This window comes from Chenopodium album, chromosome 8, assembly GCF_948465745.1.
Source record: "Chenopodium album chromosome 8, dcCheAlbu1.1, whole genome shotgun sequence".
Classification (NCBI taxonomy): Eukaryota; Viridiplantae; Streptophyta; class Magnoliopsida; order Caryophyllales; family Amaranthaceae; genus Chenopodium; species Chenopodium album.
The window spans coordinates 57960287-57985246 of NC_137841.1; the positions used below are offsets into that span (position 1 = coordinate 57960287).

A 24960-nucleotide genomic window follows, 5' to 3' on the forward strand; every position below is an offset into this window, starting at 1 on the left:
AGTAGGTAGCAGATTAATTTATTTTATTTTGTAAAATAAATAAATAAATAAATAAAACACCTTAAGTTCTTGGCATATGTCATATGGTTAACAACATTACAACAGCAAACATAACATTTGGTAGACATTAAATATGACTAGATCATGGTACAATTAAAGGGTTGGCAACTAATATAGAGGTACAAACTGCAATGATTTTACAGTGTATAATCACTCTTTCACAGCCCAAGAATCTGGCCAAGAAAGCTTGACAATTCATCACAAGTTTATGCTCTGAAAGGTCTGTTGCCTGAAAATTATTAGCAGATAAAAACATGAATTAGATTCAGTATAAGAGATCCGGAATCGAAACTTCTAGCAAATTCGCCTGCAGATGCATGTCCTTGTTATGCAGCCTGAAGTGAAAAGCACATTAACAGTTTTTAGTAGCCAAATCTCTGGTGAATCAGATAAAGGGATTTACAGATAAACATGCACATTCAGCATGTAGCTCTTGCCAGATCTTCTAGAAAACGCACACAAAGACGCAAACCTTCACGTGTCATTTTATATTATATACTACTTGTATATGATTACGATAATCCTTGAATAAAACGACATACAACCACCTACTAACCTAGTGAACATCATCAATTCAAGTAAACAGCTTCTATAACAGGAAGTTTTATCTTTATGTTGAATTAAGGATGGACCGTTGGGGAGCGGGGTGTTCATCAGTCACCAGAATGAGTCTCTAAGTCAATATGCATACAACAGGACTAGGTACTTCCGAAACAAATCTATTAAAATTTGTGAGTGTCCCACTTGCTTAAAATTCGTACGTAATTGATTACGATTATAGAAGCCTACAAAATGTAGTGCACATATTTGGAATACCCAACGTGACATAAGAAGGAATAACATGAGCAACCTTTCAAAAATTCCATTTAGCGCAGTGGCTAAAGGAGTAACAACAATTGATATACCAGGAAATAAACTTACCAAATATAAGTTGATTGATGCTTCCTTGGTTGGCTGCTAACCTGCAATAAGCGGTACAAGGTTACGATCTTAAATTAGTAAAAATCTGAAATCTTATTACAAACTGTTGTCACAAACGCTACTTCAGTATTAACAGCAGAAGAAACATAACTCAAATCTTAGAACAACCAATTAGAGTCGTTCAGTTTTGAGAGGGCATTTCTTACTAAAGTTACTGCCATGATCTATGTGATGACAATTCTGACAGTAAATAAATTCCTTTGCCTGTAATAAAATCACTGCAGGGGACCAAGTCAATTTCACAAGTGGCACATTCATTTGAGAGCAAAATAATCAGGAAAATTAAGTTTATATGACTGAGTGACTGACAAAAAAAATGAAGTAAATAAATAAATTTGCAGACATCCAGCATTTTGAATTTCTATATGCCAATCCCATAGCAAGAAATAATTCTAACATTCATGATTACCTCGGTTCTCGGGTTCTCGTAGCAATCAATATTTTTTTTCCAATTACTTCTGCAATGCCCTATAGAGAAGCCTGAATTACAAATATAAACTTTAAAAGATCAGAAATTTGTCTAAACAATGTTTTGATCCAATGACATACACATTAACAGACAGTTAGATACAATATATGTCAGATACCCAGAATCTAAAAATACAAGAAAAAGGGAAAGGAAAAGTTAAAGGGGTATGGAGATTAAGTTTATCAATTTAGGGTTAGAGTTAATACAAAGTGGCCCACTGACTTTACCCTGTATAAATCTTATGAAGAACAAAGAATTGTTGAAAAACTTTTACTTGTATTTTTTACTGCTTAAAAAGAGAGCATAAAAAAATAAACAGCCTGGACCAGTAAAAATAAAAATAAGGGTGATTGTAGGTTGTAGTTGTTATTAATGCTTCCATAATCTTTTATGAGTCAAGCCCATGTCCTGAGTGATTGAGAGAGATACAGACAGATTGAAAGGGATAGGAAAGACACTAAAAGTTAACCTAAACAAGATAATATGTTTTTTATGCTCACAAATTCTTATAAAGAGGCACTTAAAGGAACAACTTTCCTTACAAAATAATATATCAAAAAAACACCAGTAAATTTTTTTTTTCCACTTAATTTCTCTCTATTTGTTTCCTCTCATGGAGCTTCTCACAGCACTCTATCTATTTCCCTTCTTGTACATCGCTTACCTTCTATGTAAGCGGGTAATTAATAAGAGGGATCAATGCTGCTACATGCTTCACTATGAGTGCTTCAAGCCTCCAGAAGATAGGAAGCTAAGCACTGAAAAGTGTGCCAGCATTGTATTCCGAAACAAGAGACTTCGTATAGAGGAATTTAGGTACCTCTTGAAAACTATAGTGAGTTCTGGCATTGGAGAGTCAACTTACTGTCCTAAAAATGTCATTGAAGGCAGAGAAGCAAGTCCTACTCTTAATGATGCCCTGGAAGAGATGGATGAAATCATCTTCGCAACACTTGATAAGCTATTCGATAGGTCAGGGATATCCCCAACAGATGTTGATATCCTTATCGTCAATGTCTCCTTGCTAGCTACAGTTCCTTCTCTCACATCCCGGGTTGTTAACCGTTATAAAATGCGGCACGACATTAAGACATTTAACGTCACTGGGATGGGTTGTAGTGCAAGCCTCATTGCCATTGATATTGTCCAGCAACTTTTTAAAGTATACAAGAATGTGAACGCTATTGTCGTTAGCAGTGAATCTATGGGAACACACTGGTACACGGGCAGAGACCGGTCCTTCATGCTCTCCAACTGTCTGTTCCGCACAGGGGGTTGCTCAATGCTCATCTCAAACAACAGACATTTGAAACATCGGGCTATTATCAAGCTCAACTACTTGTTGAGAACCCACCTTGGAGCTGATGATGAGGCCTACAATTGTTGCTTCCAAAAAGAAGATGATGAGGGGTACCCTGGATTTTGTCTCACCAGGCATCTCCCAAAGGCAGCTGCTCAAGCCTTTACTGAGAATCTTAAGGTGCTGGTGCCTAGGATTTTACCGTTACGGGAGCTGATCCGATATCTACTTATATCTAGTAGTTGGACAAAGGGTGACCTTGAAAAAGTTGGACAAGGATTAAATTTCAAGGCTGGTATTCAACACTTCTGCATACATCCAGGTGGCAGGGCTGTTATTGATGGTACAGGAAAAGGCTTGCAGCTCAGTGATTACGATTTGGAACCCGCTAGGATGGCACTTCACAGATGGGGGAATACCTCAGCTGCTGGCTTCTGGTATGTTTTGGGTTACATGGAGGCTAAAAAGAGACTCAAGAAAGGGGATAAGATTCTCATGATTAGCTTTGGGGCAGGGTTCAAGTGCAATAATTGTTTGTGGGAGGTGATGCAAGATTTAAAAGATAGGAATGCTTGGGATGACTGCATAGATGAATACCCAGTGAAAACCATAGTAAATCCTTTTATGGAAAGGTACAACTGGATCAATGACGAAACATTGAGCTTTGTTAGACTGGACTAGAGAGTCAAGAACACCACCAATACTGTTAGCATATTGTTTTTCATGTATGTTGTTCTTAATCTTGAACTTTATTTGTGTTTTCTTTTTATTATAAAAGTTTAGGTTTCCAGCATAATTGCTGATTATAGGGCCATATTATTCTGGTTATAGGTCCATGTAATTCTTACACCAATCTGATTGATCTAAAATCTCCCCACAAAAAAGAAACGAGAGAATAATGTTATTTACTTATTTTCTTGGTTTTATAATTAGAGTGAGTACCTCAATTTTTTTGCAAGTATTTTCTGGAAAATGCCCTTATCACCATGTTATACTCGAAATTGAGCACCACCCAATAACCAAACACAACCCTCTGGAGCCTTATCCGCTAACAGTAGACTCAATTACTCCATAACAAACTCTACTACCAGACCATGGCTTAGGATGACGATTATAAGGGAGAAACATGTCTAGTGGAAAATTAAATGTCACATAAAAGGTTGGGTAGCATGATAAAACACTTCCAAATATAGGTGATAGGTACTAAAACTACCCCCCGGCCCCTCTGTTCTTTCCCCTCCTGAAACCACCATCTCTGGTTCTCTACCAACCCTTCTTGTATGCATGGCTTCGGATCTAATAACCCTTACCCTCATATGCGACTACACCAACGGGGTCACGTCTTGTTTTCCCAGTGAAGATTATGAAATTTAATTTACTTCCTTATATTAGAAACAACATACAGACATACAGTTGCTTGCTAATTCATTACATTACCATAACAAACATTCTTCTATGATTCAAGCTAGCACACAATCTTATGAAAATCAATGGAACATTAGCTATTCTTAAATTGGTTTAATAAAATCAAAAAAATCAGTTTCCAACTAAACAGGACATAATTATTAAAATTAAACTGTTCACATCACATATGAAGCAAGTCTTTGTCTATAACCACGAGAAGCGATAGTCTGGATAATAAGAAATTAGGTGTAAATAAACAACTCATTAATCAACCTATTCCTAGAATATGCATAACTTGCTTAAACATAACTTGGAAAGACAGCTATCATCAAAACAGTCTTTAATGCTTGACCAGTCAGTAAGTGAATTGAATAAATGGCTCCAACTCTAACGCTACTTTCAGAGGTTGACATTTCTTAACCAAATCAATATTATCCCTCCATTTCATAGAGGAGAAAGAAGGCACATTACTGTGGTAGGTCAAAATGCTACTAGTACCACAAGAGCTTCTGAAAGCAGAACTTAATTCAGTCATCAGAAGTCCACAGCCCTCAGAGAGTAGTTAAAAGGTTTGCTATAGAAAAAGAGAGACTCTAAAACTTCCTAGCATGGCAAATGCAACTTATCCTGAGTGCAACTAAATTTAATATTGACTGAAGTATTAGGAGACGATATAGTCATCACACCTTCCTCACTAGGATATTGCAACTACTTTTGTATCCGTTGACTCAAAAAATTATTTGTATTGAAGTTCCTTCCAGTAATACGTCAAATATACCGTTGGCGACATATTTTGGTTCTAACAAGTCTTTTCATTTAATTACCCATTCTTATGATATCTGTTAGCATTATTATTGAGCAGGAATCCACAACACAAATATACCTCCTACATGCACAAGCTTTCTTCTATTTCTTGTTCGAGATATACTCTCTTTAACAAATTCTCCTCAACAAAAAGTGATTAACCCAAATGATCTTCATCTCTGGCCTACAACCAAATATACATCTATTCAATTCCCATACCTTCTCTCTTAGGGTCCCAACCCAGGACCAACTATACATCTTTAAAACAAGCACAGATGTCTAAAATGCTGTTATCAATAGCAACCCATAATCATTACCCAAATAGCTACGTAAATTCTAGATTATTGGCAACTGAACAAAAAAACACTAGGATGCAATTCATTAACCTAACTGCATCGCCAGATCTTAATCTAAGAATCATGAGCACACTATAAAATTTAACTGAATATTTCACAGAACAATATCATAATTGTCCCATAAGTTGTCACTTTCCCAAAGCAAAACTATAGACGAGGGACTAACTTTGATTAATCCATAAAAGGGGTATGACCACTCAAAGCATGGGTTATAAACATAACTGGGGTAGTGAGAGACTGATAACCACTTTCATGGGCAATGCAGGTGTGGTTTGCAGCTGTTGCGGCCTTGTGTTTTAATCTCAGTAAGCTCCAAAATCCTTAACAATGTGGTTGTGATGCAGTAATGTTGCTGAAATTTACCACCATGACCATGATATAAGATTTTGACCGAATCTCCATATCGCAAATGGGTTTTGAGGTTAACACAACCAAAATATTTAGCCGCAACAGTCACGTACTGCCCAAGTTGCCGACAAAAGTGTTTGCGACCAATACGGCTATCACGTCCATATAAGAGACTTAAAACCATGCCATGGCCTAAAGTGTGCGATTGTGGTCACAAAGCATGAGCGACAGAATTTTCACCCGACAAAAAATAAGGAGAATGATTTTTTTTTTTTTTTTTTTTTTTTTTTTTGAGGGCAAGGAGAATGAATTATTTAGGAACAAAACAAAATGACCATAATCCCCTGTTGCCAACAGAGAGCCTTTACTCCCTTCAATTATCCAAGAATTCACTGATGCTAGAGTGCTGCTGTGACATTCAAGTAATGGAGGAGGGTCCAGAAGGCAATTTATGATTATACGTTCTGCATGTGCATAATAGAAAGTTTTAATTTCACAGGACCAGAAAGGACAGATGATGGATGCTCAGTATTAAGTAACCTCTTACAACCTTTCCTTCTACAACCACTTCTCCTAAGTCCTTTACTCCTTACTAATGAAACATGAAAAGTAAAAACAATACTAAATCTGCAACAAACTAAATCCTCAGATCTTTCACGTACCACAATTTACAAAAGCATATTGTGGGTCTTCATTAACATCCGCCCTATGAATTTTAAAAACATATAAGTGGGTCTTCATAAACATCCACATCCTCTATGATCATTAGATGAGCAATTTGATCATTTCTAATCTTCTTAGTTCTACATCTACTCTCTTAGAGTTCATCACCATCACATTGTTCCATCTCATCAAGGCATTCAGATGCCTCCTCTTAGCTGGTACTTTTATTTAACATACAATCTTCCTAAGGTGTTCCTCCATTCTAACAAAATAATTTCCAATTATTTGTCCATTGGCTAGGAATCTAGGATCTGTGTTACCTAATCCGTGATGCGTTTTGATACACAAGTATGCAGAACATGATTTGCTACCTAATTCTGTTCTAAAAGCCCAAAAGTGTTCCATCGTACCAGTACGAAATTTGTAGCGGGGAACCGGAATTTAGGTAACACTGGCTAGGATAATTGATACTACTTCCATATAGCTTTTACCCAAATAATTGAGTTATATAATAGGTCCTCCTTACTCCATAGGACACTCTTTGGTCTTGATGCATCCCCAGAAGATCTTAGAACGCCATTGAGATATGCTCTAGTGTCAGAAACAGTCTTAATAGAGAATAACATAAATCACTGGTCATACCTTCAATTCTCTTGGAAAGCATATAACTAAGTGAAGACTCCCACCAAAAGACAAAATTTAAACAAACTCCTAACATATCAAATGAAAAACACAACTGTAACATAAATTTTAACTCCTTCCTATATACATGTGAAATTTCAGATGTAATATACCCTGTCAGTATGCAAAACCAATTCAAGGCACAAGCACATTCAGAAGAATAAAAAAAAGAAATATTGCTACAAAGCTAGTTCCCCTACAGTATGATGGAGGTACAGTATCAGATGTAGAAGCTAGAGGCCGGTTACATGCATTGTGGCATTATCTTCTATGGTGACCTATACTCTCTGCACAATACACATTAGATGCAATCAAGTATATTCCTATATGATATCCACCCATGTATCCACAATGAGCTAATGCCATGAATGTAGATCACTCTTTTCACCCAATCTCATACTCTCTCTTGTTTTTTAAGTGTAACACTTCCCATAATCAGCCGTCTTTTTTACATGCAACAATTCTAAAAATGGAAATCTTGTACACTTTTGTATCATCTCTCTCCAGTCCCCACCCATAGTCTCCACTCTACTTGTTTATTATTTCCTTTCTCTCACATCACTTACTTTAAAAAAATCATTCACCCACTTTCTCTTTTCTATAACTTTTAAATTTTCCAACAACCTTACTTCCATATTAGTTTAATAAATTCAACTAAAGCTCCAAAAACTACATAAAGTCAACTTGTTGAATTGAAAAAAAAAAAAAAAAAAAAAAGGAATTACTCATTTTAGTCATCCAAATGTGCTACACTACTAACTTCACCTACTTTTTTATAAAAGGGTCATGGGTCTTCTCTTCATAATTGTGAGAGATTACTGTTAAGATATATTTGTCATAATATATCTTTGACTTTGTAAATATTTTGTTTCCTAGTTTATAGCTTAGAATATTTTGTATATAGTTTTTACCTAGTTTATATTAATTAATGACTGAAGATAAGCCTTGTACATTGTATATATTGACTGTGAAATGCAATGAGAAACCCATGGAATACATTTCCTTCATATGACATCCACCCACGGTAATCTCTCGTCTTATTTTAATTTGAGCAACCATCATAATGGTATTGTTGTTGGTAGTGGTCATACTATTCCGATTCGTGGTTGTGGTAATGCTACTTTACCGTCCCCAAATCCTTCTTTGTCCCTCTCTAATGTCCTACATGCCCCCAAACTCATTAAAAATTTGATTTCTGATCGTAAATTTACCACTGAACTATGTGTCTGTTGAGTTTGACCCTCATGGTTTTTCTGTGAAGGATTATCGGACGGGGTGCCAATAATGAGATGTGATAGCCAAGGGGACCTTTTATCCACTCACTACCACTTTCTCACCTTCTTCTCTATTAACCTTTACAGCTTTAGCATCTTCTTTTTGGCATGATTGATTGGGACATCCGGGATCTTCTATTTTAAAGACTCTTAGTAATAATAAAAGCATTGAATGTACTCACTCCTCTAGCTCTAGTGTTTGTCATTCTTGTGTACTTGGAAAACATATTGAATTGCCGTTTATTTCTTCTACTTCTACTACTACTAGTCTACTATGTCTTTTGATATTGTTCATAGTGATCTTTGGTCATCCCCCGTTTTGAGTTCATCGGGCCATCGATATTATATGCTTATTTTGGATGATTATTCTAAGTTTTTGTGGACATTCCCATTAGCTAAGAAATCGGATGTTTTTGATAAAGTCTTTGCATTTCAAGCATTAATTCGAACCCAATTTGAACAACCTATTAAAACATTTCAATGTGATAATGGGAGAGAATATAATAACAGACCTTTTTAGGCTTTGTGTGAGTCTAATGGTATGTCTTTTCGTCTTTCATGTCCATATACTTCATCACAAAATGGGAAGGCCGAGCAAAAAATTATATCATTGAATAATATTATTCGCACTCTTCTTGCACATGCATCGTTGCCTCTATCATTTTGGCATCATGCATTACAAATGGCAACTTGTCTTCATAATATACTTCCAAGTAAGTTACTAGAGTCTAAGTCTCCTCTCGAAATTCTCTATCAAAGAAAACCGACTCATTCTCATTTACGTGTCTTTGGTTGTTTGTGTTACCCCTTATTTCCGTCCACTACTATAAATAAACTTCAAGCTTGATCTACACCATGTGTTTTCTTAGGGTTTCCGTCAAATCATAGGGGTTACAAATGTTATGATCTATCTTCTCATAGGATTTTCATAAGCCGACATGTTGTGTTTGATGAATTGGTTTTTCCTTTTGCTAAGTTGCATACACCCACCTCTCACACTTATGAATTTTGGATGAGGGTCTCCATCCATCTATCATTCACCATATGCAATACACGTCTGGGCACCCACTGACACGGCCCAACCGTCACCAGGCTTCTCACACAAGCCCACCCCCACCCCTCAGCGCTGAACGTGTCTCCCATCTCCTCCAACCCAAACCGCAGCCCATCGTCATCTCCAACCCAACCTCCTAGCATGGCAGCTTCTGTTGGACAGAATAGATCCCAAGCTGGGCCGGTTCAATCAGCCACAGCCCACTTGCAGTCTACCCACACAGCAAGCCCAAGTACTTCACCCTCCTCCCCTAGCCCACAAATTCACGCTCCAAATCCAATACCTACTTCTTCTATTGTCACACGAAGCAAAAACGGTATTATTAAACCAAACCTGAAATATAAAAATTTCAATACTATGGTTTCTAATGTTACGAAGTCCCGTCTCCCTCGTAACCCCATTTCTGCTCTTCATGACCCGACTTGGAAAATGGCTATGGATGATGAATTTAATGCTCTTATTAATAATAAGACGTGGGGGTTGGTGCCCCGTCCACCTCATGTTAATGTTATTCGTTCTATGTGGATTTTTATTCATAAGGTGAAATCTGACGGTTCTTTTGAGAGGCATAAAGCCTGTCTTGTAGATGATGGAAAAACACAATAGATTGGCATTGATTGTGGGGGAAACTTTTAGGCCAGTGGTGAAACCGGCTACTATCCGTACTGTTCTTAGCTTGGCTTTGTCTAAAGCTTGGCAAATTCATCAACGATGTGAAAAAATGCTTTTTTGCACGGTGAGCTTAAGGAGACAGTCTATATGCATCAACCCCTTAGTTTCCGTGATCGGACCCATCCTGACTATGTGTGTTTACTACGGAAATCATTATATGGTCATAAATAGGCACCCAGAGCTTGGTACAAGCGATTTGCTGATTTTGTTGCTTCAATTGGTTTTACTAACAGCAGGAGTGACAACTCTCTCTTTATGTATCGTGTTGGCTCGGATGTGGCTTATTTGTTACTGTATGTTGATGACATTATTCTTACAGCTTCTACTAATGCTCTAAGGCGTTTTATTATGTCCCTTCTTAGCTCAGAGTTTGCTATGAAGGACTTGGGTCCTCTTAATTACTTTCTTGGCATTGCTGTGACAAGGCATAAGGGTGGATTATTTTTGTCACAACGGAAATATGCTGAGGAGATCATTGACAGGGATGAGCTCATGTAAGTCTTCGGCTACTCCAGTTGAAGTTAAGCCGAAGGTCATTGCTTCGGGTTCCCCGTTTGCAGATTCGACCTTGAACCGCATCCTTGCTGGGGCGCTGCAATATCTCACTTTTACGAGGCCGGATATATCTTATGTTGTGCAACAAGTATGCTTACACATGCATGATCCGAAAGAGACTCATATAAGCGCATCATTCGGTACATACAAGGTACTCTTGAGCATGGTTTACATCTTTATCCATCATCTACTTCTACACTTATATTGTATACTGATGCTGATTGGGGTGGGTGTCCCGATACGAGACGTTCCACTTCCGCGTCTAGATATTGTGTATTTTTAGGTGATAATTTGATATCTTGGCCATTTAAACGCCAATCTACTCTTTCTAACTCTAGTACCGGGGTGTTGCCAATGTAGTTTCCGAGTCATGTTGGATTCAAAATTTGTTATTGGAGCTACATTGTTCGATTGAAAAGGCTACATTGGTGTATTGTGACAATGTGAGTGCTATTTACCATTCGGGTAATCCGGCACATCAACAGCGGACCAAGCATATCAAGATGGACATACTTTTTGTTCGTGAAAAGGTGGCTAGGGGTGAAGTTCAAGTCCTCCATGTTCCTTCTAGGCACCAAATTGCGGGACATCTTTACAAAAGAACCACCACGTGTGCTCTTTGAAGATTTCAGAGATAGTCTCTAAGCGTCTGTCCTCCTCCCGCTTTGACTACGGGGGTATGTTAAGATATATTAGTCATAATATATCTTTGACTTTGTAAATATTCTGTTTCCTAGTCTATAGCTTAGAATATATTGTATATAGCTTTTACGTAGTTTATAGCTTAATTAGTGGCTGAAGATAAGCCTTGTACATTGACAGTGAAATGCAATGAGAAACCCACATGATACATTTCCTTCAATTACAAAGACTCTTTGGTTTATGTTCTTGAGAGGTGGGTTGTACACTTGTACTTTAAGGGGTGTTTTTGAGAGTTACTATAAATTTTAATTGATATGTGAGGGGTGTTTTCCTCGTAAACTCTTGTTTGCCATTACCTTCTATTCACATCTTATATATGTTCATCTCTCACACACACACACTAACACACTATGAATATTAATTCGGTGGTCAAAAGTATTGTGATGGCAACATAGACAAAACCTTAATTTCTCTTGAAATCCCTAAATCACTAGTACAACAAGAGTAGTAAACAAAACCGCCAAGGCAAGTCAATTCCATTCTATGTAGTTTGTATCTCTCTGTTTATACATATGGTTTCTTTTTTATCTTTACTATGATTCTTATCTCCCGTCATTAATCTATACTTATACATTAAAAAGCATTCCTAAAATTGTTTATATGTCACGTAGTTCTACATTCGTTGTGTGCCACATCATCATTTTGTGCCGCATCACCACTAGCATGGCAGTAATTATTTTATGTCATCATTTTCTTGAAAAAAACATCCCACAAGTTTCGAACATTAAACCTCATGGATGTAAGATAACATTTCTTACAATCTTAGCCAATTGTAATTAATGTCAACTATTTACACATAAATAAATTTATCTTTACTTAAACAAAAAAAAAGATAAAGAATATGCGGAATAGTCTCAACAATAATTCAAAGACAATGGAGGATTATTCTCTTTAATCTACTTTTTTTATTAACACCATGTTTCAAAGTAACAATCCGGTGCAACGCTCGGGCCATATACTAGTTATTGTTTTAAAAAGAGAGTGGACAAACATGATACTAAGGGTTTTAACATTAAGATGTGGGGAGTTAAAATATTTTCTTATATATAGTAAGGAATGAGGTCAAGGAGAGGTTTGAGGGGGACTTTATGATCCCTATTATCAGTTCCATCAAAAAGATCCAATCAAACATCCCTAGCATATTTTTGCAATGGTGAATTGGTGCTATTACTTATATCAAGGCCTTCATGGCCTTCAAGCTTTGAGTTTTAGATATTGTTTTTGTCTCTTTCTTATCTTAATCAACATGTGACAGCCATAGAGAAAAATCACAACTGTAAGTCAGCAACCATGGTCTCAGACTTTTCGATAGTGTGAAAAAGCAAGCACCTTGCTAATTATACACTCTCTTAAATAGACCTAGTTCACATTAGTTTATAATAAACCACTAATAGTAGGATCTCTATGTTTAAATGTTGCAATTTAAACATAAAGGTTGTGATATTAATACAAAGGTCACTACGTTAATAGGAAAAATTATGAAGAATAATATGACCTTTCACCCGTCTTCCATAAATAAAACGACATTTTGATTATTTCGAAGTAAAATGACCTTTGACATGGATCTGCTCAAAATAGAACGCAACCAGTTGGTGACCTATTTAATAGGTTAATGGTAACACGTGTAGTGCGGTGATTGGTCAATTTTTTACAAAACTATTTTCTCATAAATAATTTATATTATTATTAAAAAAAAAAACAAATCCATCACTGCTAGTCACCAGTAGCTCCAGCCCATCATTGCCCAACCACCACCAGTTCTTACAATCATACCCGCCCTCCTGCACCAGTCCTCACCCCTCACCGTAACCTCCATCCCCAGCCCCAAAAACCCACCATCCTGACTGAAATCTGATCCCAACCCCCACCCTAAACCATACCCAACATCAAACACCGTCCTTTACCCATACTCTCCACTACATCGACAAACCCGATCTTGCCCCCACCAGCCTTGCCAAAACTCCCACCCCATCTTTCCACCATGAACCCAAACCACACTTCCAAACCTCTACGAGCCCAAAACTTCGCAACGAAACCCCTTCTACCACCACTATTTTCAAACACAACCGTAAAATTGATTAGCCCTGCAGGGATACGAGAGGATTTTGAGAGCTGCAAGAAGTGGGAGATGAAGGGAGTTAGGGGGCCTTGCGGGAAAGAGGGAGGTGACTGGTGTCACCTTGGGTTATAGGCGGTGGCTGACATTGGGAAGGAGAGGAGGAGGCAGAGAGGTGGAAAGGGGAAGGTTTAACTTTTTTAAAACAAAAATCATTTCATTTAAAAGAAAATTGTAAAAATTCAAATAAAAATCCTAACCAATCACTATGTGACACGTGTCTGGTTTAACCTATAAAACAGGTTACCGGTTATTCATTCTATTTAAAGAAGATGTGTGTCAAAGGTTATTTTATTCCAGAATAATCAAAAAGTTGTTTTATTTTTTGGAAAACCGGTAAAAGGTCGTATTATTCCTAACAATTAAAATAAAAGTCATTGTATCATTGCGAGGTCCACTTTTCTTAAATACCGTGATAAAGTGCGTGTTGCAACTATAAGGAAATGGAGGAAGTAGCATATTAGATGTCAGTATAAAGAATATCAAGGCTGAATAGACCAATTCAATAACAGAATGGACTTAAATTAGTTCCATGAACACACCCACTTGGCGTAATTTAAGAAAACTTGCACAGGCAGTAGCCAATACTTATTGGAAAACCAAAAAGTCCATGACAATTGGTAAAAGAAGGTCATGAACAGCAATTCATATACAGATAAAAATTCCAAGGGAAATTACCAATTTACCACAGAGGTCAGAGGTACCCATAGAAACTGACATCTCTTGGGAAGTGAGTTCTCACGCAAAACACATAAAGGCCTTTAAGTAATTAATTCAGGTAAACTGAGAAATATTTAGGACCTCTCAAAAACAGGGTTAATCAGAGAGCTTTTAGCTTACCTCAGCAAAATATTCAGCTTTTCTTTTTTAAAAGCTGCTGCTATATACTAGTCACCAAAGTAGCCAGAAACTTCATTTAATATAGTTGCAGCATTGCAGTTATGTGAAATGTCAGATCTCATCTCAGCTGCATAGAAAAGGCAATACAAATGAGGCACAAAAAACCAACCAGCCCAAGGAAAATAAAATCAAACTCCCTAGTGGCACAACCTAGCTAAGAAAGAACATAGATTGCTCCTCAAAGGAATCATTCACGGTACAAATTTGCATACCCCCTTGATTTGGATATATAAACCCCTTGCAACCATAATGTGGACCTCATTAGTCTTCTAAGTCATTTTATAGTCGTTATCTCATCATCATGGTTTTACTTGCACCTCAAATAAATATGGTTAAATCAAAACAGGTGGAGAAATGCTCAGCTGTTCATTACTTCATAAATAAGTTTGATGAGTTCACATAGGTTTAGGTAAGGTCAAACAAGTTTCACTACTGAGTTTGGTGAAAAAGACAACACAATGATCACAATGTTACTCATAATTTAAACTAGATTGCTTAAGATACACGCCATGACTTGTCTAGTCATCCAGATAATACATTGTCTCCACTTAGGCACAATCAAAGATTGGCTTTAAACATAAATTTAAGACTCAAACTGTAATCATCTATAAAATAATTTGGCCTGATAAAATCCTGTTCTGTGGCCTTGCAGTAAATCTACAGCAATTCCTCAATCATTCACCTTCACACAAACTAGTCAGAGTAAGGAAAATTACTAGTTATGGAAGACGTGTCATCTATAATGTTTAAACTTAGCTCATTGAATATAATTAATGCTTGTCACATGTTATGAATTATGATCCTCAACATAAGTTTTGTAATCATCACTTTCCCTATGATAGCACAAATTCATTGAGTAGTCCAGCTCAAAAAACAATGAAATTGAATAAATTAGACCCTGCAGAGTCCAAAAAAGTAATATTACTCAAAACTAAATCTTTTACACCTTAAACAAATTCTAAAAAAGAAAATCAACTTCATCTATTTATAAGTCTCAGAGCCCCATTTAAAAAAAAAAAAAAAAAAATTATACTAGTTACCCCTTTTCTGGATTGTTGTTCACATAATCACGTGGGAAACAATTTGTAAAATTCTTCTGCTAACCCGCTGAATCCTAATCGAACTTACATTGTTTTCCAGCGAAATATTAACTCGGAGAAAAATGAGGAACACCAATCTAAAAGACAACATATTGAATCTAAAAGGCAGAATATGACATGTGTCTGTGTTAAGTATACAGGCAATGGTTCATTGTTGTCACAAACAAAATAGCACACGAAAGTCACAGGCTGCCATTCGGAAATAGGGTCAAGAGCCTCAACTTCAAAGACAAATATATGAGGTGAGATACAAATAAAAGTCTACATGACGGATTATCTTAAAGGTTTTTTATTAGCTCTGATATAATTTCATAGAGGTTTTTGCTTTGCAAAATTATGTAGTTAACTATGTTCTATAGATTTAATTTCTTAGTAATTAGTCAATATGTTTATATTTCTTTCCCTGTTATTGCATTAAATTAGCAGATAACTATTCTAAGGTTTAGGATAATCTCAAACCCATACCAAAAAAAATTTCTTATCATCAAGCCATCCCTCACTTTTGTAAATAACAAGCTGGATCTCTCAGCACATAACTTCATCCTCTCCCTTATAAAGCACCAACTACCAAATGTTTGGAAGATACTCAACGCGCTTTTCCAATATTTATAAAGTAGTAACTTAAAATGACATTGCTGAACAACTGTCTTAAGCCCACACTCTGCATAACTGGTGCCTTTTTCATCCCAACTCGTCTACCTGTTTAGATTTGTGAGTTGTGATTCAAACACTTCCCCAACAAGTCAACTAACTTCAACTTGTCCAAGAGGTCTTCCCCAAAATAATCTACATCTCCTCATCACAAATACTCCCTCCATCCTAAAATGGATTTCATACTTACCTTCAAAAAAAAAAAAAAAAAAAAAAAAAAAAAAAAAAAAAAAAATACTTGCCATTCAAGTAAATTTTCTGTTACTCTCTCTCAATTCCTGTACTTTCTCTAACATTTTACCCTATCTACTATTCTAAATCTTCAAGTGACACCCAAGTACGATATCTATTTAAGGATAGAGGGAGTAATAAGACCTCAGTACTTGGCTTAGGATTCTCCAGGCAGCCTCTTATAAACTACCTAAGAAATCAACAATCACTTGTCACCGTGAGATCTTCACATTCTCTGCAGTCTTCTCACCTTATTATTGCCTAAAATCCTCAAACACAAACCTGTCCTTAACAGTTGGGATAAACTTGAATTCATATCATCTTATAAAAATCAAGTGCCACACCATGAGTAGTCATTTGCCTGTTTTTAGCCTTAGAACTTTGAACAAGTCCTTCCAAAAGTGAAAATTATGCATAATTGTTTGATTATTTTAATTGGGTATTGGGTAGTGGTATGTACACCACATATGGTGGATATATTACATTCCTTTCCATCCCCAGTCCACTATTGAGAATTCTGCACCTATGCCATGGGCAGGTGCAGGGATATTAAGCATTTCAGCTGGGTTGTCATCCCTATTTCTTAGTACAAGAAATCGGAATGGCCTCTAAAGGCTCTAATTGGGTTTTTCTCCCTTGATGGAACCCTCAGTTGGTTAACACTTCATTAAATGAGATGCCATTTTCTTAAGAACCTACATTAATAACATGGTAAGGAAATAACTTCTTACTTTCTTAGTATGAGTAACTAGACCTGCCTCTCTGCTTTAACCAATTAATATATTTGGTAGATAGCTACTATCCTGAAAAGTAACATACGAGGATACACTGAGGCTCTGAAAGGCAACTGAAATGCCTGGTTGTGTGAGCCAACTAGCCAAGTGGGTGTAGCATAAGTGGTAAGAGGAGCATGGGATTCTGGCAGAAGGTGTGAATACTGATGATTATAATATCTCTGTTGGCCAATATAACCCCGTGCCCTCCAAATTGATATGGCTTCGATAAATATTTTCCCTTGGTTTTAGCTGAGTGATTACATAACTGGTTGAGCTACCTAAGAGGATAGAGTTGTCGTAAATCCTTTGACTTTTCCATTAGGTTCAAGAAAGGGAGCCTATCTGAACTCTCAGATTTACTAATTTTCAATTAGACAAAGATAGATATTCCCTAGAATGGTTGATCAAAACAGTCTTACACCAGATTCTGAAGTTGATCATAAACTAAACTGGCTTTACTGAAAAGTTTGATCCCCAAAGGAACACTTATTTTTGGGTGTAAATGTGCCACAAAGTGTAAATGATGCTACTGGGATTCTATCACTGTGTAATACAACGACTACTCCCCTCTCCCCAACTTCCAAGACTTTACCGAGTTTGCTGGCAATCACTTCAGGAAAACTATATGCCATATTTGGCTCATCCTATCCTTGGTCACATTAATTAGTTCTGAAGATATACGATATTGAGAAACATATCCAAGTCCCCATTTTGGCTACAGCCCAGAAGGAAATTGTTATCATGGGGCTCCAGTTTCTCAAAAGCGCCAGTACCAACTACTTAGGTCTTAAGAAACAAGAGAAATTGTAGACAAACCCCTAAATTGTACTCCGTAATAAAGATTTTTGTAACAAATAAACCTCAATTTGCTAAGCCTAATCCATCATAAAAGAGCATGTACGAGAACGTCCGTGTAGCAACAAAAACACAATAGTTTTTCATCTAATCTCACAGTATCAACTTATAACAGTAAAATTCCGCTTCCTGGTCTTAAAAAAAATACTGATTTTATCTCTTATTTGATCAATTTCTACTGATTATTCTTCACTCCCCTCATTCAAACTCAAAATAACAGTTTTGCTGTACACTTTTTTTAGTCCCAAAACCGAACATTTTACCTTTTGAATTCAACAGATAAAATCTAAATTTACAATTTCAAAGAAAAAACCAAATCCTTCTTGAGAAAATTTACACTTTGTTTGGATAGGAAGAAATGGAAGGAAAAGAAGAGAAGAGAAATGGAGGGGGACAAAATCTCTTGTTTGGGTAAAAGATTGGGGGAAGGAAGGGGAAGGAGAGGGAGGGATCCATTTTCTCTTTCTCTATAATAACCATAATCTCTCTAAAATTGGAGAGATTTGGAGGGAAAATGGAGCTCACCTCCTCCTCCCTTTCTTTTCCCTTCCCTTCCTCCATTTTCCTTCCCCTTCTTTTCCTTCCTTCTTTGCTATCCAAAGCGTTAGTACGCATATCTCTGCAATCAGTTTGTATAATAATATCAACTTTTCAGAAATAACTCCATAATTCTATAAATAATTGTCAATAACATAAACATGGAAATGTCACAAACACTTCAACTTGAACACCAAATTACTCAAAGAATATTAAAATCCACAACACCAACAAATAAAATCAAGCAATTTCACAAGAATTTGCAGCATTTCCATTTCAGAATATACTAACATAAAACCCCATTAATCCCCTCTTTATGAACAAAACCCCACTTCATGCAATCAACTTATACACCAAAAAAAATTAAAAATTAAAAATAAAAAGCCAATTGGAAGAAAATTGTACATACCCAGTTGCAATTGAGCAAGATAAAATTCTTGGAAATAATGTGGGTATTAAAATTGAGGGTTTTTCGATCTGTTCTGTTAATATTGAGTACTGCGTAGTAGCTAGTAATGGCGAAGCAGATTGAGAAAGAGAAGTGTGTAGAATAGTAAATGCGCAAAGTCTCGTGGCTCATGCATATGAATCCCTGAATTTGAACACATTCTAATGATTGCCAAATGCCAATCAAATTCTTTTCTTGTGAATAACTATTCAATTTAGTGGGGTCGTGCTCCGATGATGACCGACTTTGGCCGGTCCTCCACCACCTTCCTATGTTCTATTAAATTATTTTATTTAATATAAGATTTTGTACATTTATGAAGATCATTTATGAAATATTTGTATAAAATTCCTAATATCATAAGATATTTTTTTTGTTAATTTAACACTAAAGATATATGGTGCTTGAATTTAAAATCCCAAATATGTAATTAAATATACGTTAAATAATAAATTTATTGTACATGTCATTAATATTGCTTTAGGTGACAATTTAAATTTTTCATTCAAAAATAAGGGTTTGTTCATATTTACTTAACTGAATTTAATAGAGCTGATATGAATCATTTATGAGAGATGGAAATTAAGAGCTGAACTAAATTGAACTGATTGAAGATGAACTAAACTGAACTGAAATTAAGCTGAAGTGATCAAGCCCTAAATGACAAATCTTTTTTATTGATTAAAATAAGTCCTTTGCTTATGTGTTTTTTTATATATTCGTTTTGTTTCAAAATGTTAGTCTCGTTTAGAATCTTTTAATTATTAAAAATTAGGGAGAATTTTCTAAATTTCTCTCTATATAAGGACAAACATAGTCCTATGAGATTTAGTTTTATTCGTCTCAATGAGTACATTGGAGCGATTAAATATATTTGCGATCAAAGATTTGCATTGATATATGTAAAAAAGATAATTATTAGTTTTTTTAATAGTTTAAATTTTAATTATTTACTATTCGTTGTTTTTACATATGTAGCAAAATTCTAAAATCTTATTCGTCACTTTTTCTTAGGTGGCGAGTGAATTTTTTAATTCTAAAATAAATTATTAATCTAATTTTTCATTGGTCAAAATAATACCCTTTCTTATGTGGCGCGCCGAATTCTCTCCAAAAATGCCTACTTTATTTATTTATATATATATATATATATATATGATTTGATTAGGTTTGTCATTACACAAATTCAAATGTTAATATCTTTAATCATTGATAAGCAAATATTTTTAAAAGTTGATATTTTGAAAATATATACCGTGACAAATCTAACAATACACCACGTGACAATATTTTTCATTACGTATAAATTACAAAATACGGTCAAAGAGGAGTGTGTGAATATCAATTGGCTATTGGTGTAGTGGTGATTGGGACTACACTTGGTAGGGAGGACCCGTGTTCGATCCCCTGCAACAACAATTGGAAGGGGAGTGGAACCAAACCACCCAGAACTGATCCCCGAATCCGGATTAGCCTAAAGAGTGAACCGGGTATAACACCAAAAAAAATAGAGGAGTGTGTGAATAATGCTAGTCAAAACGTGTTAACTAAAAAAACGGAGGTAGTATGTGTATACAATGCCATATAGGATGTATAAAAATGTAAATTTGGCAAGCTTTAGAATTAAAAATAAAAATAAGTCGACTCTACATAACCATAAAAATATAAGTTGTCCTTCTTTCAAAAAAAAAAAAAAAAAAAAAAAAAAAAAAAAAAAAAAAAAACCTCGATCTGTTCTGTTAATATTGCAACAAGGAGGAAATTACGCATCCCAAAACACATTTTATATGCTAAATATCTATAATTGTGTAAGAGTAAAAATTATAAAAAGTTTATATTGTGAAAGTATTAAATGTGACGAATCCAACAAGATCCCATTTGACTATATTTTGCTTAATGTATAACTCATATTATATGGTCAAACAAGAGTGATGAATAGTGCAAAAAGTCCATTGTTGCAATACTAATAGAATGGAGGAAGTATAAGTTATCCTAATAGTGCTTTTTGTGTAGTACTATGCATGTAATGGTATTCTTTGTCATCCTATAGGCTGAATATATATTTTCCTCCAAAATGTCTATCATTTGTCACCTATTATATATGTAGGATCTGTTCACATTTACTGAACTGAACTGAACTGGACTGATTGAAACTGAACTAAACTGAACTGAATATTTTATGAGAGAGGGAAATTAGGAGATGAACTGAACTGATTGGAGTTGAACTGAACTAAACTAAACTAAACTGATTGGAACTGAACTGAAATGAAATTAAGTAAATGTGAACAGACTCGTAGTGGTACATTTTCCATTTTGTTTAGCAATGCGCTAAGAGTTAATCAACTCTCCCTAACTTTTTTAATGCAACATTTTGATTGTTTTTTTTTTAACGAAATACAAAATTTATAACCATTTAACTTTAACATAAATCACATACAAACTTACGGAGTTTGTTTTGACTAGTAGTATTGCGTATCTAATATCATATCATATCACTATTGGGTCTCACAGCTACGTTGGGTCTCGCAGCCAGGTCATGAGATAGATACATTTGATGTCATGTCATATAAATGACAGCTATGCATAAAAACGTCACGTTGGATATTAAAGGAGCGTTATCGGATAGATTTTTTAGGATATAAATCTTTTTTTTTACTTTTTTGGAGTTTTATCTTCAATAATCTTATAATCTTTCACATGCAAAGAATAATTTATAGTTTTCAATACTATCTTATATTCCATGTGTCTCAAAATAATTAACACGGTCAAACTTTACTCACATGACAATTCAATGTACTAATTTGTCCTTATATTTATATAATTAAATATGAATTTCTATCAAAAAAAAATATAATTAAATATTAACGAAAATTATACTGCCTCCTTTTTCTATAATTTGACACAAAGGAGTATTATTTGTGACTTTGTGAGATATAAACATTCCTTTGTCGCAAATAATAAGAAATAAAGGTAATAACAAAATTATATTATTACCTACTCTATCCAACAACATATTTTAATTATTCAACCTTGAATTATTGATGGTGATTAATTATTCAAGAATTATTTTGAAAATATTGATTGCTAGAATGATTTATGTTTGTTTAATTAGATTGATACTAAATGAGTCATCACCATGTTAAAATGTAAATTCATAAAGTAAAAAAAGAATACGCTCTAAAACTCTTAAAACATTTTTACCCTGAGTATAAACATATTATATTGGAGGAGTTATGTGACTTTATATCTGATCATAACTTTATAGAGGTACATGATGTTGTATTTTCCTTTTATATTATAATGCGTAGGAACGGAGGTACGTGCCTACTCGATTAACTCTTGAGTAGTTTACCCCAAATTTAAGGTCAATTATTTGGTTGAAAAATCCATCGATGCATTATCTAAAATAAAAATTAATTAATACATAGTATTAAGTCAAGTGAGTCATATTGCTTTGGTACCGTTTAGTACCTTGTTTGGCTACTAGGAGTTAGTAAATAAGCAAATATAAAACGATAAATACTTATCTCAGCGTTGTGTAGACCAAATTGATAATTGTCGCGTCGTGGAGAACCACTGACCTAAAAGACGATTCCGCGCTACCTCCCGGTGCAGTAAACTAGAAGCGGTCGCCCTCCAGGATAAGCACGGCGCCGGAGTTTATGTGCACTCACAAACCCGACAGGAACCCAGAATACTTGCCTAAAAACCGAAGGGATATTTTTATGAGGAGAAAATAATATTTCTTAATTTTTTTTTTTTTGGGTGTATCTTGTGGAAGCCAAGGATGTGCGTAGATCAGAGAAGAAAGCAATGGCCAACATCTATTACAAAGTGAAACTGCCAACTTTTATAAAGAGGAGTATCATGTGCCATTGACAACCTAATAAAATGTGTAATCAAAGAGGTAACGGCTAGGAATTAATATCGACTATGAATGAGCGTAACCCCCGAATTATGAATGGCATTCTCAACAACTTAATTCAAACGAATAGACCACGAATATTGTAATAGATACAAAACATTCCAATAACAATAGCCCATAACCCAATTACCGCTTCTCAATCAAGTAGTGCAAAACTACTCCAAAGAATAATTGGCATGAAGCTTTGGTAAATTATCAAAGTGGGACTCTCTCTATTATTTCCTCACCTTATTTGTGTTTCACTCAAGAACTTCCAACAATCCCCCACAGGTTCGAAGATGTGAAAAGAAAGAAAGAAAATTGGTTTTGGGCAAAAACAAAACAATTGTATCAGTGTCAATGTCTCGCGACTTGAATTAACACATAGTGGACATCAAGCTATGATCCCTCACCTACCAAGTGACTTTCGTCTTGAACTCAATAGGGAGTTAGGGACCCGTCACTTTGAGCCACAAAATTGAACATGTATAATATTCTGAAATTCCGCGAATAAAGGTGACGCATTATACTGGCCATACGTCCAGCCTGGATGCTCATAGGTGCTCTAGAGTATAAGCCCACAAAATACTCATAGGAAGCGGTCACACTTCCACAGCTAAGTAGGTGAACTCCATCAAGTGTGAGCTACAACACACCTCCAAAATATGGATATGGGTTCATTAAGAGTCTTATGCTCAACCTCCTTCTCATTTGTAGCTAAGCACAAACAAACATCTAGAGATGGACAAATAAAATAAAAATGTGCTTCCGAATTATGACTTAATGTTCCCCTTTGAACTCATGGTGAGTAGGAGTTCACTATTTCACAATTCATACCACGGGCTTTAGCCCCATCTCTTCCGATGTTTCCAAAACTAGTTTTTTTTTTTTTTTTCATAGGCCTTTAGTTAACGGATCTGTAACATTTCTTTTAGACTTAATGCAGTCTAGTGATATCACCCCATTCAACAAATCATCTTTGACATCAACCTTATAGGCATGGTTCAATCAAAAGTAACCATGATTTGCAAATCTCAACGAATTCCCCTTCAATGGGATATTTGCAAACACATTTGCTCATAAGAGCCATATACTCTTGATTATCTTGCCTCATAACCTGTCAATACAAGAGCAATAAATTTAGATTATTCCAAAACAAACATAGAAAAACAAGGTTGCTTTGCATAATTTCCAAAACATAGCTCCACCACTTAGTGGTGCGAACATAACCACTTGAGTTTGAAATCATTGTCGAACTTCAAGACCTCATGGAAACTTCTTGCAATAGTGCAAACTCTTATCTTTTGTACTTTTCAAGTACTTATGCATCCTTCTCAAAACTATTTGATGGTCATTGCTTGAGTTAAGAGTATACTTGCTTAATCTACTTACATAAAAAGCAATGTCAGATTAAGCATAGTTCCCAAGAAACATAAGACTACCAAATGGACACAAATTGCTCCCATATAATTAATAAATTTAAAAAATTTATCTGAGCAATGACTCATCCAAATCACAAGTTTAGCCTTAAAAAAATTTCAGCAAAACTCAAATGTATTAACAACAAAATCCATAGAAGAAATATCAAGCATTACAATCCTAAGGAAAAGATTGTAGAATTCTACACATAGTTAGAACATAACCTAACTCATAATCAAGGACTTCTTCCATGAAAACAATCACTCATGATATTCCACTGATTTAAAGTTAATACTCTAAAGACATAGAGATACCAAAACAAACTTGTAAGGAAAACTCAATCATAAATCATCTTTAGCTCAATTAACCACTTTTAGGCTTTGCATTAAACAATAGAAAATTCTAACATTAATGCCTCTCAAACCTACTAGATTCAAGTAATCCAGCTTGGATATCCAACCACTTGAAACATAGTAATAATACACATATATGCTCAAAGACAATTTATTCAATAAAGAATCAATTAGGATATGCAATTTATCAAGCAAAAACTAAGCAAGACTTTGAGTCCAACACTGATTCTTTATTACTTCCCCCACATTGGACAACAAAGTACGATTCAAAACCCTTACCAATGCACCCACATTCTCAACGAATGAAATATTTGGATATAAAAACCTCCTTCCAAAAATCACATGGG

The 24960-nt window shown here is 35.3% G+C and overlaps 1 protein-coding gene and 1 long non-coding RNA gene across 2 annotated transcripts; one reads left to right on the forward strand and one right to left on the reverse strand.

Moving 5' to 3' along the window:
- Positions 1–50: 50 nt before the first annotated feature.
- LOC145556166 (uncharacterized) lies at positions 51–19191 on the reverse strand. The gene is made up of 5 exons (XR_014091785.1): positions 18899–19191; positions 14280–14406; positions 1451–1521; positions 982–1022; positions 51–289 (listed from the first exon to the last, which is right to left on the reverse strand). It is a non-coding gene; the product is annotated as an uncharacterized LOC145556166 (long non-coding RNA).
- On the forward strand, positions 2042–3757 carry LOC145641894 (3-ketoacyl-CoA synthase 19-like). Its single transcript, XM_081692919.1, has one exon. It carries the CDS (start codon positions 2124–2126, stop codon positions 3489–3491), a length of 1368 nt encoding a protein of 455 aa, XP_081549045.1. The 5' UTR covers positions 2042–2123; the 3' UTR covers positions 3492–3757.
- Positions 19192–24960: the final 5769 nt, after the last annotated feature.